The sequence below is a fragment of the Acanthochromis polyacanthus genome, chromosome 23, assembly GCF_021347895.1.
Source record: "Acanthochromis polyacanthus isolate Apoly-LR-REF ecotype Palm Island chromosome 23, KAUST_Apoly_ChrSc, whole genome shotgun sequence".
Taxonomy (NCBI): domain Eukaryota; kingdom Metazoa; phylum Chordata; class Actinopteri; family Pomacentridae; genus Acanthochromis; species Acanthochromis polyacanthus.
Window position 1 is genome coordinate 1,771,824 of NC_067135.1, and position 15,215 is coordinate 1,787,038.

The window sequence follows — 15,215 nt, forward strand, 5'->3', positions numbered from 1 at the left end:
GCCTCATTTTGATGTTTGGATGCTGCCAACGAGTCGCTCTAAACTCTGACAGCTGTTCACACACATGATTCACATCATTTCATTCTCAGTAAAACCTCTCCGTGACTCGATGGAAGCTTCAGTCCTACCAAACGAATAGTGGTCCTTCAGTGACATCTAGAGGACAAAAACTGTACTTCAAAGCATCATTACTGCAGGACTTTTATACCTATACAGAGACTTATCTAGAAAAAATACACCAAAGCTCAACAAAGACCTCAACCTCTTCAGAATCAAAGGATTTTTTTATCTACAGTGCCTTTACTATGAAGCAAAGTTTTAGCTTCTTACCCTGGATGTGTTTCTGTTTTCTGATAATCCAGAGAAAGCTTTACAAAGTGCATTCTGGGTAAACTTTAAGGCTCATATCAGCATGTGTGATAGGTGGTCAGTCAGAACAAGTTCTAGACAATGAAAGGATCATTTTTACACACAGAAGACACCAGGATCATCTGATAGACACGATTTATTTTCTCTGGTTTTCAGTCATTTTGGACACTTCAGTCATCCACCTCTATGCATTTTGAGGTCAAATAACCAAAAATAGTTTGACATCCACTCCAGCTATCCCAGTCTAAACACGAGATCTTGGCATTTTGATGTAATTTGGACATTTTTTTTGCATCTTTTTTGAACGATGATGTCTTGAGCACAATTTTGACCATTCTGGACACTTAACATTTTCTGTAGTTTTGCATCATTTTGTCAATGTTGGAGTCTTTTTTAAAAGGTTTAAAGTCATTTTAGACAAACTTTGAGTTGTTCTAGATCATTTTTGAGTCAGTTTGGACGATTTTTGAAGAACCCTGGTTACGAGGCTCATCACTTTATCTGAGATAAATCTGGATCTGCCTCTATGTACTTCAAGGATGTAACTCTAAAAATATTCCTAGTCTGAAGGTAAAACTTTGCTTCTTTAAATAAAGTTACTGTAGATGAAGAAGCAGCTGATCCTGAGGAGGTTCTGGATCATCTCTCCTATACGGTACATCTTTATGGATAAGGACTTCCACAGAGTTCTGCCTCCTCGCCTCCTCCTTCATCATGTCTGTGGGTTAATCAGAAGCAGCCTCTGTGTTCTGTGGTTCTGCTGCCAGTAAACAAGTTTGTCGGCGCTGCAGGAGACATGAGGAGACCCGACTTTCAGCACTTACCTCATTGTTTTTCTGTTTTCCAAGGCTGAGGAAGTTCTATACGAGCGTCTGTTTGTGTGTTTTGTGTTCTCTTGCGGTGTCCACGTCTCAGAGCGAGGCCTCTTGTTTATTTGGGGAATGTTGTTCCACCGAGGACGGGATGGGAACGAGGACGGAGCGTCGACGACAGACAGACGGAGGCTCGTATTTTCTAATCATGACCTGCTTCATTAATGCTTGTAGTTTGGCAAACAGTCACTCATCACGAGAACCTGAATCTTAAATCTCCTGACGTTGCCGTACGCTCTCATTTCCACTACTTCATTAAGTGTGTAGTTGCAGGAGTCAACCCATGGACATAATGTTGTAATTTAAACTCAAATCGCAAATAATTTATGACAAAGTTTGGACACGAGTCATCTGAAACTACTTTAGTCATTTTGGAGTTCTGTCCCGTTGGACGTTCTGTCGGTGAATTCTTCCAAAGTGTTCGTACCTGTCTGATGGCCGTCTCTCCGATCTTGTCCGAGTGCTTGCGGATGCTCTCCAGGAAGTCTCTGAGCTGCGTCATGGCCGTGTCCCGGATCTGAGTCCTCAGCTTGGGGATGTTTTCTGCCATGATGGAGCAGAACCGGTACTGACCGGCCCGGGGAAGACACGTCTGCTCCAGCTGTTCCAGAGTACGCAGAGCAGGGTAGTACCTGCAGGAAGACACCACAGGTTCATTCATTTAATCCTTTTAGACTTATTCTGACCAAACACCCACAACAAAAGCAAGAACCTCTCCAAAGTGACTCAAGATTTGTCCAAAATGACCCAAAATCTGTCCAAGATGACTGAAGTTTGGTCCACAATAACTCACAATGTGTCTTAAGTGATCAAAAAGTTCTCTGAAATGAGTCAAATGAAGAGGAGTCTTCAAGAAAATGTACATGTTGGAAAATGAGTTTAAGTTTCCCCTCAACCACAATTATCCAAAATGACCCAATTTTTGTCTAAAAAGACAAAAACTTCTGTAAGGTGACTCAAATGTGTCCAAAATCAAACTTTTGTCCAAAATTACAAAAAATTTGTCTAAATTGACAAAATTCTCAAAAATGTGTTCGAAATGGTCAAAAATTTCTCTGAAAAGATTCAAATGAAGAGGAGCCTTCATGTTTTCCTTCAACCAAATTTGTCCAAAATGACCCATTTTTTTGTCTGAAAAAACAAAAAGTTCTCTACAGTGAGTCAGGAATTGAAGAGTTCAGTTAAATCTGGAGTTTTCTGCGGCTCCTGTAGCTTCGTAGAACTGAACCAGTGGATTTCTGGTTAAAGGAGACGATAAGTAAACTAACAGACAGTAATAAACCGGCTGTCAGAAACACACACAAACACACCTAGAAATAAACGTTTGGCTACAACACTTCCCTCAGGCTGCTCTGATTCCAGCAGAAATAGAAAAACACACAAACGACTAATTTATGACCAACCAGGCTCTGATCTGAGGTCAGACTGAGGTTAGAGGCTGCACGGCGCTGTGGCTCCACCTGGTGGACGGAAGCTGAACTACTACTGGAACCAGCTGATTTCTAAAACAAGCTCCGCCCCACCACCTCTGATTGGCTTCACACATATTTATCATGAACTAAAGGTATTTAAAATTTTGTCAGAAGCTTTAGATTTATAAATCAAATGGGTTCTACAATAAAATAATTTGTCAAAACTGCCCCTCAGTACACTCAGGTTTTTTTCTAAGAACAGAATCTAAACAGTGCTCATTTTTGTCCTTTTGTGTTATTTATGCCATTTTGTGTCTGTTTTTGGTCATTTTGTATCTCGGTTTAGTCATTTTAATCCTGTTTCTGTCTGCTTTTTGTTGTCAGTCATTTTTTGGCTCTTTTTGACATCGAGTCATTTTTGTTATTTTGTTTCTCCCTCTTTTGTCATTTTGTGTCTTGTTTGTGTCTCGTTGTTTTTCTGCACCTTTCCTGTGTTGTCTCATGTCTGCCAGTGACAATGTGGTCTCCGTTCCATCATTCTGTGTTTATTAACAGTACATCATTACACTAGTTTAAGGTTCCCTGAATATCGTGGGTGTGGTCTGTAATCAGCATCATCAGACTCCTCATAGACTCTCCGTTATCTCAGAGTATTCACTGAGACATCCAGTAGCATCAGATTATGGAAAACAAGAAAGAACGATTTAAAAAGAGAAGGCTTTCAGAGCATCTTTAGGTCAGTGGATGTAAACTCTCACCTTCTAGCTTTCATCTGCTCCTGCAGTCTGCTGTACATCTCCAGGACTGAAGGGAAGAAGATCAGAGATTAGTCTGAGAACAAGGTGATGACAATAAACCAGCTTCTAGAACCGTCTGTCAGAGTGATGAAAGCTCTGGAGAGACTTTTAAATACCTTTTTAAAGCCTCTCATAATTAAAAAAAAAATCACCTTTACAGTAACTGAAGAAAGAAATACATCAGTGACTTAGGAGCAATTCTGTCTGAACGTGTGCTGGATGATTTTTTTGGTGAAAAAGTTAAATGACCGATTTAAACACTTTCTAAAGGGGAATACTTAAAAACAACATAAATCTTAAGTCAGTTAAAAAAAAGCACAATCAGCTGGCAGCCACCATTTCAAATCGCTACTAAACTGCATTCATCAACTATTTTAACTGTAAGGCAGTTTTGAAGCATTTTAGACAGTCTGAGTCTTTTTTTTACACTTTTTGTTTTAAACTAAAGATGTTAACATTTGTCGGTTTCTTAAAAAGTGAAGATTTGAAGCTTCTCTTTGCTCACTACGACGGTAAAATGAATCGCTTTGGGGTTTGACCTAAAACGTCACCTGGAACATCCAAAAATCTGGAGGTTTTGATGCTTTAGGGACAGATAAAGCGGATAAATTCTACACCTAAAGGAAAGACAACTTAAAGCCACAACTAGGAAGTTTGTTGCAGCTCCTCACATTTCTGATTATATTTATTGGGGCTCCAGTTAAAGAAACTTCAGATTCATTAATCCTTTCAGTCTTTACCATTTTTCCTTTTTAACCCGTTAACATACTTAAAGTTTCTAATAACTGAGGATGAATTCGGTTTTCTTTGTCTACATGAGAGCAGATATCTGAGCTTTGTTCTCAGAAACGCATAATGAGCAGATGAACAGATAATGACAGCAAAGATAAGTTTTTATTCTACCTGGGAGGCAGTGGGTCAGTTTGTCGATGGTGGTGGCGATGTTCCTCTGCTGCACTCGACACTGTTTCAGCTCCTCCATGGAGCTCATGAGCTGGAGGAGGAGGTAAGAAACAAACATCAGTGGAGAAGTTCCCACAAGCATCAGTCCTGATCAGAAAGCAGTGAGCTTTACTTACATCTTTGCCGTCATCCTGAAGACGTCTGTTGGTCTCAGTCACCTGACTCTGGAGGAAAAAACAACAGAAATATCCAGAAATTGTCTATTGAGTGTAATTCTTGATGTTTTACTTTAATTAGTTTGGATGTTTTTAGGTCTACTTGTACCTTAAATAGACGCAGACTAAAGGAAATGATCAAGAGCTGTCCTTTCTAGTCGACATTTACCTTCAGTTTCTGCATCTTTTTTAGTAAACTGAGCTCAAAATGTGTGTAGAATCTTTTTAAATCTCCTTTTTTATCGCTGCCTCTGACCCGGATTCCTTCCATTCTTCCTCACCTTCAGCTTCTGAGCCTCCCCTCGGACCTTGAGCAGCTCGGTGATGGAGTCCACGAAGCCCTGGAAGTGGTGGTTACACATCTTCTCGATCTCCCGGTCGTGGTTCCTGATGCGGGCGTCCAGCTTCTCCATGAACAGCCCATGTTCCTGACCGTCGTACACCGACCTGGAGGAGGAGAGGCCACAGGACAGGACTTTAATTTTTTAATTTCACCCCTTGAAACTTGACTTTTTACGGATAATGTTCCCTCTTTTGTCCCTAGAAACAAGACACCAAACAACAGACAGAAAACAACAAAACTGACAAAAAATGACCATCATCCTAACTGTGTCAGAGTTTTCTCTCCTCCTTCATGGTTGTTCTGTTTCCATGGAGCTGCAGGATTTAATGCTACAGAGAAAAATGAGGGTTAAATGTAGAGAAAAAGAGTGGAAGGGAAACGGATGAACAGAGGAAGGAACTGCTGCGTCTGCCATGAATGTCCACTAGAGGGCGCTGCTATATTTCCATTCATTGACATTCTGTTGGTATTTAACCTGATAAACTCCAAGTAAAACACTGTACAGACGTAACTTCTAAACTCCAGCACAGCTCCTGAGACGCTACATAAAACTATTACACTAATAATTTATTCTAAGAAAATCTGAAAAAAACTTTGCTATTTTGCTTAATAAACATGAATACTGATTGATTTCACAGCTCAAAGTGTTGGTATCAGTTTTGAATCGTTGTTTTTAGCAGCTACAGTTTGATTTTCTCTCAGTGTTCTGGTGTTTTGTTTTCAGTTGAAAGACGTTTGAGCAGAAGGACCTTGTTGACCTCAGATGTAATAACCCACAGCTCATCCTGTGTTGTTTCCCTTTTAAAACAGACACACAAACACACACTGACAGACCAACAAACACCAACACACACACACACACACACCTGTGCCTGCTGAGGACCCCCACCCTTCCTCCTGCTGACCAGGAAATGCCCGAGAGAGAGCAGGTCTGACGCACCACGTCTTTATTTAGACACACAAACACACAACCAGGAGCTGAAAACAAAATAAAAACAACAAATCCCTCACAGCTCCTAGTCCTACCCACATGTAACTGTAAAACCACAACTTGTCATAAAATAACGACTACAAATATAACATTAAACGTGTGGTGTGACGTCGTGGTGGTTAAAAGCTGACTGTCCTGTGAAGCCTCCAAACAATAGCTGGTTTCCTGTGGATCGGTGAGGACACGCTAAGATTAGCATGTTAGCTGTGTTCATGTTCTAACCTCAGAGGAAAATCTTTATCTCCACTCCTCCGTACAGGTCAAAAACACAGCAGAGCTTCTAAAACTGGGAGCTGAGAGGTTATTAACGGGGTAAAGACGTACGCTGATGCTTATTTTGTCTCATTTTTTGGGTAAAACATAGGATCTTAAACATGTTTACATATAAAATACGGCACATTTTCAACATCTTCAGCTTCTATAACGGCTGCAGTGGATAGAAAAAGTGGACAACTGCAGGTTTTTGTGATAAAAATAAATATAAATCATGAAATAAACCACATTTTTGTCAGACATCAATATTTGACACAATAAGCAAAGTTTTTCAGTTTAAATAAAAGTTGGTTGACGAATGAATGGATGAACAGACACACGTGAACTTAACTAAAATGTTTGCTTCATTTTCATTTATCTTGTCTGCTACATTCACAGATTACTGCACACTCAAAGATAGCAATTATATTCAACATTTGAAGACTTTTTGTAAACTCAAGCACTTTCAGTGTCTTCTACAGTGGTCTATTATGGGATGGCCACGCCGTTAGCTGTAGCTAACGCTAGCTCTGGTGCTAACAGCTACATGTTTTACATTGAGGTGATCAGAAAACAAGCAGGCTTTGATCCAAGCTGAACATCAGGAACATTTTTAAAAGAAAGAAAACAGACTTCAGGTTCATTAGCGCCACCTACTGAACAGTGTTCACAGAAATGAACAAGGTTTTCCCTTAATGCTAACAGAAACTAAATCCCATTCCAGTTCCAGCTGTAGATAAATCAGATTCATAGCAGGCAGAGTGGATTTCACAGCTTTACCAGGGAGGAGACACAGATTTAGGAAAATACGAGTACGAAGTTCAGGAAGGCTGCTCTCAGTTATGACATCACTGTAAACAGCTGTGCGTGTGTGTGTGTGTGTGTATGTGTATGTGTGTGTGTGTGTGTGTGTTGCTGACAGCTGGCTAAATAGGATCTTAACCCACTTAAGACGCTGCAGCGCTGAGTGTGTATGAATGGATGTGTGTGTCCTAACAAACCGATGACTCAGCAGGGTGTGTGAGTGTGTGTGTGTGTGTGTGTGTGTGTGTGTGTGTGTGTGTGTGTGTGTGTGTGTGTGTGTGTGTGTGTGTGTGTGTGTGTGTGGAGAGTTCCTCCCTCTGTTCTCCCATCAGTTCAACCCTTCAGACAGTTTCTCGTTTAAAGCCACGGTGTTTCATTTAAACTAATGGAATCTCATCTCTACTGGATAATTTCTCATAAAGCAACATAATATGTAGAAAGCTCTTCCTCAGAATCAGCCGGGGTTTTATCCAACAGTAACTTTAGCATATTTAATGAAGCCATGCACAGTTCTACCTTCATATTCTGAATGTTTTCAGAGATGCAGCTCCTGTACCAATAAAAAAATCCCAGTATTGTCGTATCGTATAATTCCTGCAGCTGCATCTGACAGACCATCAAACGAGCCTTTAAAGCAGAGTTAGAACATGAATATATTAGATAATTATTCATGTCTAAAGATGACTCTAGTATCAAATGTAGGAATCAACCGATATGCGTTTTGTTTTTATCATCTCGTTCACCAGCTTCACAAAGAAACTGATGTATGCTGATGGATATAAAAAAAAAAAAAAACAAACGTGCTGGTTGTTCATCGCTGTTGCTATGGTTACCTGCAGTTTAATACACATCTTGTGCAGGGTCAATATTTAATAGCAGGACTTTTTGTATCATCGGTGACAGACTGAAAATGACCACAAAAATGCACAAGAATGATGAAAAAAAAGACACAAAATGACCACAGAAAAGCACAAAATGACTCAGTGAGACAGATAGTTTTCATATAAAGACACAAAATGATGAGACACAAAAAAATGCAAAATGACCACAAAACATTAAGAGCATCAGAAACAGACTGAAAACAGCAACAAAAACACACAAAATGACCACAAAAAGGCCTAAAACGCCCCCAAAACAGACTGAAACTGACAAAAAAAGGACAGATATTTATCATATAAAGACACAAAATGATCAGAGACACAAAATAACTAAGAAAAATTGCAAAATGACCACAAAAACACAGAAAATGACAACATCAGAGTGAAAACGGCCACAAAAAGACACAAAATTCTCATAAACACCTAAAATTATTCACAGTTAATTAGAAGGTGGCTGGTATTAAATTCAGACGTTTAGTTGACATTTTAGTGACATCCAGTCATTTTTTATTCATAAGTGACTGTTTCTATAATAAATAATTATGGAATTTGTACAGACATGATCATAATGAACAAAAAACATTTATTTTTTATATTTAATAAAAGTGTGTGAAAAATATATTCCATGGGCTTCAAAAGTCCCTCAGTTATAGATTGACTCGGACTTTTTTCTCATCATTTTGGATCATTTTTGTGTCTTTGGGATAATTTTTGAGTCATTTAGGACAAAATTTTTGTAATTCTGGACAAGTTTCGAGTCATTTTGGACAAGTTTTCTGTCAGTTTGGATCTTGTCTCGTCATTTCCAGCTGTGGTTTCAGTGTCTGAGCAGCTCCAGCGGGTTTAAATAAAGCTTCAGAAACCACAGGGTGAGCAGAAACTGTTCTCTGTCATTAATGGTTAAATTCGTCTCTTAAACTGGGTGGAGCTCAGTGAGACACTCTGGAGCTGGTTTTAAAGTCACCGGCCCTCGTTTCAGACGTGTGACGGAGACGACTGATTAGATTAGCCGACAGGACAGAGAGGGAAACTCAGATAAGAAAGAGCCGAGACACATTCAGCTGTTTCAGTCAGTAACACGTAGAAAACGACCAGCACAGGCTGAAAACATGCTGCAACATCTGAAAAAAAAAAACAATGGATACTCAGAAATCAGACTCCAACCAGTGCTGACACGACCTGAAGATGTTTCATCCTGATAGTTTCAGGGTTCTCACTCTGTTCTTACCAGAGAGGCTGTAATACTTACAGACGGAAAGAATAAACAAATATAAAATCAACCAAATCTGACTGAGACACCTGGATGGATTTAAACTGATCTGGTGTCAGTTTCTACCAGAACTCAGATGTTTCTCCTCCTAAATGTCAGGAGTCTGTCTGTTGGACTGATGAAGTTCTGAGGATCAGAAATGATGGAAAAAGTCCATTAAAAATGGACTTTTTCCATCATTTCTGAGCCTCAGAACCTCAGCTGGTCAAAATTTGGACAAAGTTTGAGTCATTTTCAGCAATTTTCATCATTTTAGACATGTTTGAGTCATTTTAAATGATTTTTGGGTCATTTTGAAGAATTTCTGAGTCATTTTGGACACATTTAAGTAAATTAAAGTGATGTTTCAGTCGTATTGAACAAAACAGAACAGATTTGGTCCTCCTAAATGTCATGTGTCTATCTGCTGCACTGATGAGGCTCAGAACTGATGAATATAGACCCTCCTCTATGGACTTCAAGGACCTGAAACTCTGAAAATATTTACAGTATGAAGGTAAAACTTTGCTTCATTATATAAACTAAAGCTACTGAAGGTTTTTTATTTTTTTTTAAAAAACTGTTGATTCTAGGAGGAACTTTTTTCACTTTTAATTAACATTTTTTTAGTAAGGAAACACCGATGGGAAATGGAAACACTCCACCTGAACACTAAAGCTCTCAGATGTTTGGACTCTGGAGGGAATCGTTTCTGCAGTTTGAGTAACGTTCAGGTCGGATCTCTGAGCATCACTGATCACTCAATTATCCCCGCTACGTAACTGGCATGTTTAATTTATTTAATAGAACACGAGTTTGTGGTATTGTTGGAGAATTCTGAGACTTTAGTTGTAAAACACCTCAAACCCTGCATCTGTGAGTCCATCACACATGTTCTAATTTAGTTTTTAAAGGCAGACGAATTAAAGGATTTAAAAGGATGAAACAAACTGACTCGTGGAGAATAAAAGTGACACCACCTCATTTACCAGCCAGTTAAAATGTCTGAGGACGTCCAGACTTAACCTGAAGCACCGATAAATACCAAGTTTGCTCACTTTAACACACAAAACCAGTCAAACGGTGTTTAACACGTCCATGTCGAGCATCACAGCAGAGCTCCTGGATTTAAACCAGCGGCTTTAACCCGAACCATGATCACTTATTCTGCTGTCAGGGAGGAATTCTGCAGCGGGCCTCGACCTGTACACTCCTAAAAACACACACCAACACACTCCTAAAAACACACACCAACACACTCCTAAAAACACACACCAACACACTCCTAAAAACACACACCAACACACTCCTAAAAACACACACCAACACACTCGTACTGCTGAAAACACACTAACTCCCTGCTAACACACCACATGCTAACTTTGCTCCAGAACTAGTTGTAAAACCTCACACTGTTCCAGCAGCTGGCCACCAAAAACTCATGTAAACTAACAGAAATGAACAAGTAAAGAAGTTTAACTCAAAGGTCTTGAAATTATCCACAGAATCGATCACTGTCTCGTATGAGATCCATCTAAACATCCTTTAAGATTCTGTAGACTGATTTATTCTTTCTACAAATCATCTCTGTGAGTATGGTGACATCTCCTCCTGAATTTGAATCAAAAATGCTTCAAGCTTTTATGTAGAATTGCCAACACAGCATCAATAACTCTCCATTGATTTAAAGTGATCTGGTGTCAGTTTTTACCAGAACTCAGATGTTTCTCCTCCTAAATGTCATGGTTCTGTCTGCTGGACTGATGAGGTTCTGAGGCTCAGAAATGATGGAAAAAGTTCCTTAAAAAGTGATAAATGTGGAGCCACCTCTATGTAGTAGATGGAAAACTGCCAAAATGACTCCAAAATTAACCAGGACTACTTCAAAAATTGTTCAAACTGACTCAAAAATGATCCAGAACACTTTGAAGTTTGTCTAAAATGACTAAACTTGTTCAGAAAGACTCTAAAATTGACAAAATGGCTTAAAACTATTTTCAAATTTGTCAAAAAATGGGTCACAATTGTTCAAAATGACTCAAAACTGTCAAAAATCAGTTTGAAAACGATGGGGAAAAAATGCCCAAATAACCTAAAAATACCACGATTTGGACTGTGACCCCTGGAGTGGATGTAAAACTGATGCTTGCAGCTTTTAACAGAACCCAAATGTGTTTTTCAGCCCTGAAAATATCAGTAGTATGAAAGTAAAATGTTGCATGGCTTCAATAAATACACTAAAGTAACTATTTTTACCATTTTTCATGAAATAACTCAAGGAAAAGTCGCTTCATGTGATAAAGTCACTAATAATCTGTTGCTATCCTCCATAAAAAAGATTTCCAGAACAGGAAAAGACATCTGATGACGAGTTACCAGCTGCTCCTGTGACTAACCGACTACTTATTCATAGTGAAATAGCTGGACTGCATTTTATTTTTCTCTTTTCCTGACAGTATTAAGCTCCACAAACATTTTTAGATCTGTTAGAACATTAAAAAGTCTATTCTGGTTGTTTTAAATAGCTCTAAACTGTCTCTCACTTAAATATTTAGACGCCAAAAGTCGCATCTTTCATCGTCTTTGATACAGTCACTTCTCAGACTCTCTTTTCTGACATCCTTCTGGACTAAATATAGACGTGATGCAGCCGACAGCTCCAAACATAGACGCTGCTGCTGCTGGATTTTAAGTGTGACGACCGGACAGAGTAGAAACACCGAGACGCTGGAAGAGACCAAACATCAGACGGAAAAATAACGTCCTGCTGACAAACACTGAGCACAACGTTGTCGAGTCGCATCGCGTGGAGAAAACAGACCTACATTAACCTCCCATCGGGGAAAATTATCGTCCTGAACAAGAGGTTTAAACAACAAACACACAAACACCTCTGATAAGCTCTGGACGGCCCAGTTCCTCCTCATTCACTGCACATTTCCTCTTTAAACAATCAGTGCAAAGATCAGCGCCAAGAACACCACTTCTGCACACAAAAAGGCCTTTTCTGACAGAGATAAATAAATATTTTGCTGTTTTTATTTGCAAATCCAGCAGCAAGACAGCCAGAGAAAATACAAACGGTGCACAGTGAAAATAACGGCAAATATCTGCAGAATAATTATATTTTTAGTTGATTTAGATGTAATAAAACTGTGGTATAGTATCGTCAAATGTTGTGGCAGAATAAATTACTATTTAACACTTTTTTGTTTGACATTATTGGTAATTTAACTGGCGCAACCTGTAAATTGACAGTTTAATAAATTATTTAAATTTTTACTTTAAATGAAAGCAAATATCCGCATGTAAATAATTACATATTTTTCTGATTTATGTATACAAAAAATAAAAAAATAAAAATTACCAAATATAAAAATATATATTTAAGTTATTTACAGTAGTCTTAGGTTTTACTGTTAATGTGGGAATTATTACATTTTTTCTGCAATTTTATTATATATTTTCTGCAATTTAAGAAAACAAGGAAAATCTGTGAATTGACAGTTTAATAAATTATTTAATATAAATTTTATTAAAATTTTAAGCAAATATTTGCATGGAAATAAAGATTCATTACATTTTTTATATTAACATTGTTTTTACCGTTGTTATTTCTATTTAGGGCTGAACCCGAATATCCGTTCGCTACGGCACTGTCCGGATATTCATTTGGTATCCGAATATTGCCCCCCCGAAAATATTCGGAGCTCGTCTCTTCCCTGCGCCTTCGGCTCACTTCGGTTCATCCCGCCGTGTTCTTCGGCTCATTTCGGCTCCTCCATTCGTGTTTGTAAACACCACCTGAATGACCGGGTTGCTGCAGACTCTGACGTCGCGCTTCACTTCGTTGCATAAACACAAGACAAGATGCTGAAGACAAAACGAAGGCAACGAAGGTCGGTTTACACTGGGTTCAATCTGTCATCAGGAAATGTTGGCCAGAACATTCTAAAAATGAAAAAGGATCCGAATTTTCGGGCCGTCTGTGTCACAAGCTGCCGCCGCCGCACCGCGCCCCCACCCCCCCACCCCCGTCAGACGTTTTCGGGGCGGAAGGAATATTCGATATTCGTCTTTAATAGGGCCCGAATATTCGGAGGCCAGAAACCACTATTCGGGACAGCCCTATTTCTATTATAATTATTTGTATCGTACATACTGACATTTTTCTGATTCATACATAGTAAAAATAAATAATTTTAAAGTCACAGGTTGTAAGAGAATGAATTACCAATTATAAAAATACATATCTAAGTTAATTACAGTTTTGTCCTGGGTTTTACTGTTAACATGCCAATTATTACATTTTTTCTAATTTTGCTTTATATTATCTGCAATTTAATAAAAGTGGGTGGGGAAAAGGCTGTAAAATAACAGTAAATTGGTTAAAATATATATTTATACACATTTTATGATCATTATTATTGCTGTAATGGTGAACTTTCCCCACTGTGGGATCAATAAAATTTATCTTATCTTAAATATTACAGACATATTAGAAAATGTATTTCATTTATGGAAAACTACTGTAGTTTCCTGAGATGACTATCTGCCATTATTTATCAGTATTTTCTGTTGTTCCAGCTGCAGGAGTAGTAGATTTTTAACAGTTTGTTGCTTTTCTAGTGTACATAACATCTGTTGAGGTCCAAATATAGCATCTAGAACACATCCAGCTCTCTTACGGGATGTAAAAACACACAAATAAGGACATGAACACCCAGTCTGAACGCTGCCATGCATTCAAAAAGCCTGATAAACATGAAGAAACGCCTCTTTATGTACTGAAGGCTGGGTTTGTCCAGTCCTGCTGCACTTGACACTCCTTATAAACTGTCTCTTAGCTGCTGCTGCTAACCAACCAACAAGCTAAATGTCCATATTTACTGCTAAAAACACCGAAAAGTTCCCACAAACACAGGAACCACCTGGCAGACTGGCACGGCTCAGCTAGCAGCCGCAGAGAGCTAACACACCTGTGAGCAGAATCTCAATTAGTTAGCTCAGTTAGCTTAAGTTGCTCAACCGCCTGCGGACAAGTTGCAAAAGTTTAGCCACAAAGAAGAAAAGACAGAGCAGGGAGCGAGGGAAGAGAGGTCGGTCCGGCCAGCCAGGTGTGTCCGTCCAGGTAAACACACCTGGCTGAGCCCGCCTCGGTAATTAGCTTGCTTTAATGTTTGCTAAAGTTAGCCAGCTAGCTGTCCGATAATGGACGCACCACCGTTAAAGTTTTGAGGAGTCGCTGAACTGACGCTAGTGGCTGCTAGCCGGGCTGCCGGAGCAGGGCGACGCCGCCGGAGCAGTCGCCTCCGCCGGGCTAACCGGGACAGCCGCCGGTGGTCTCACTCACCGGAGAGTCGGTCCGATGCAGTTGGTGTCCGTGCTCTCTATCTCCCGCAGGATTCGCTCGTGTTCGGCGGCTGTCTCCACACTCGCCATCCTGCATGTTGTGGTGCGGACGGAGCCGAGCTGAATCGAGCGGAGCCGGACGGACTGACTGACCGGGATCTGTGCGTCACACCGGAGGAACCGGAGGGTGGGTTCGATGCTTCCACGGAGCAGCCCGAGCGAGCGGAGTCTCCCTGCCTGTGGAAGGGGGACAGCGGCGTGTGGAGGGCGGAACTGTGCGGTGTTGGTTCAGGGAATCACAGATGGAGTTACACCGATAAACACAGCAGTTTAGTTCTACAAATATAGAATTATTATTTATCAGTAAATAGAGACCATCTACCGGCTCTGTGTCCATTAAAACAGTCCAGACAGCTGAAAAAGCTTTAAAGAACCAGTTAAACTCCTAATATTCAGTTTTAGGCTCCAGCACTAAACCTGAATAGTTATTAATAAAAACTTAAGAACGTGTACTTCATTTGTTTTAAACTACAACACATTTGGAATATAATATGCACAAGAAGTATGATTAGGTTAACAAATTTACAGGATTATTACATTATGCAGTACTACAACTCTGTTATAAACCCTAATAAAGCATGGTGTTCTTACCTTATACAACTCAGATACCTGGGTAGTGCTTTAGTTCGTTAATTATTTAGGTCTTATGTTGATTAAAAACGAACATATCTTACTTGAAACGTATTTTTCACTGTTCAGTATCCCACAGCCATTAGAT

At 39.5% G+C, this 15,215-nt stretch overlaps 1 protein-coding gene across 1 annotated transcript in view; it reads right to left on the reverse strand.

The window, feature by feature from the left end:
- Positions 1-14,660, reverse strand: part of exoc6b (exocyst complex component 6B) — a 97,538-nt gene extending 82,878 nt beyond the window's left edge. The window contains exons 1-6 of the mRNA XM_051944072.1: positions 14,439-14,660; positions 4,850-5,015; positions 4,530-4,577; positions 4,354-4,444; positions 3,412-3,457; positions 1,669-1,873 (exon numbers count right to left, since the gene is read on the reverse strand). Of these exons, the coding sequence (XP_051800032.1) occupies positions 1,669-1,873; positions 3,412-3,457; positions 4,354-4,444; positions 4,530-4,577; positions 4,850-5,015; positions 14,439-14,527 (645 nt within the window). The 5' untranslated portion in view covers positions 14,528-14,660. The remainder of the gene's footprint in view (positions 1-1,668; positions 1,874-3,411; positions 3,458-4,353; positions 4,445-4,529; positions 4,578-4,849; positions 5,016-14,438) is intronic.
- Between the last annotated feature and the right edge of the window lie 555 nt (positions 14,661-15,215).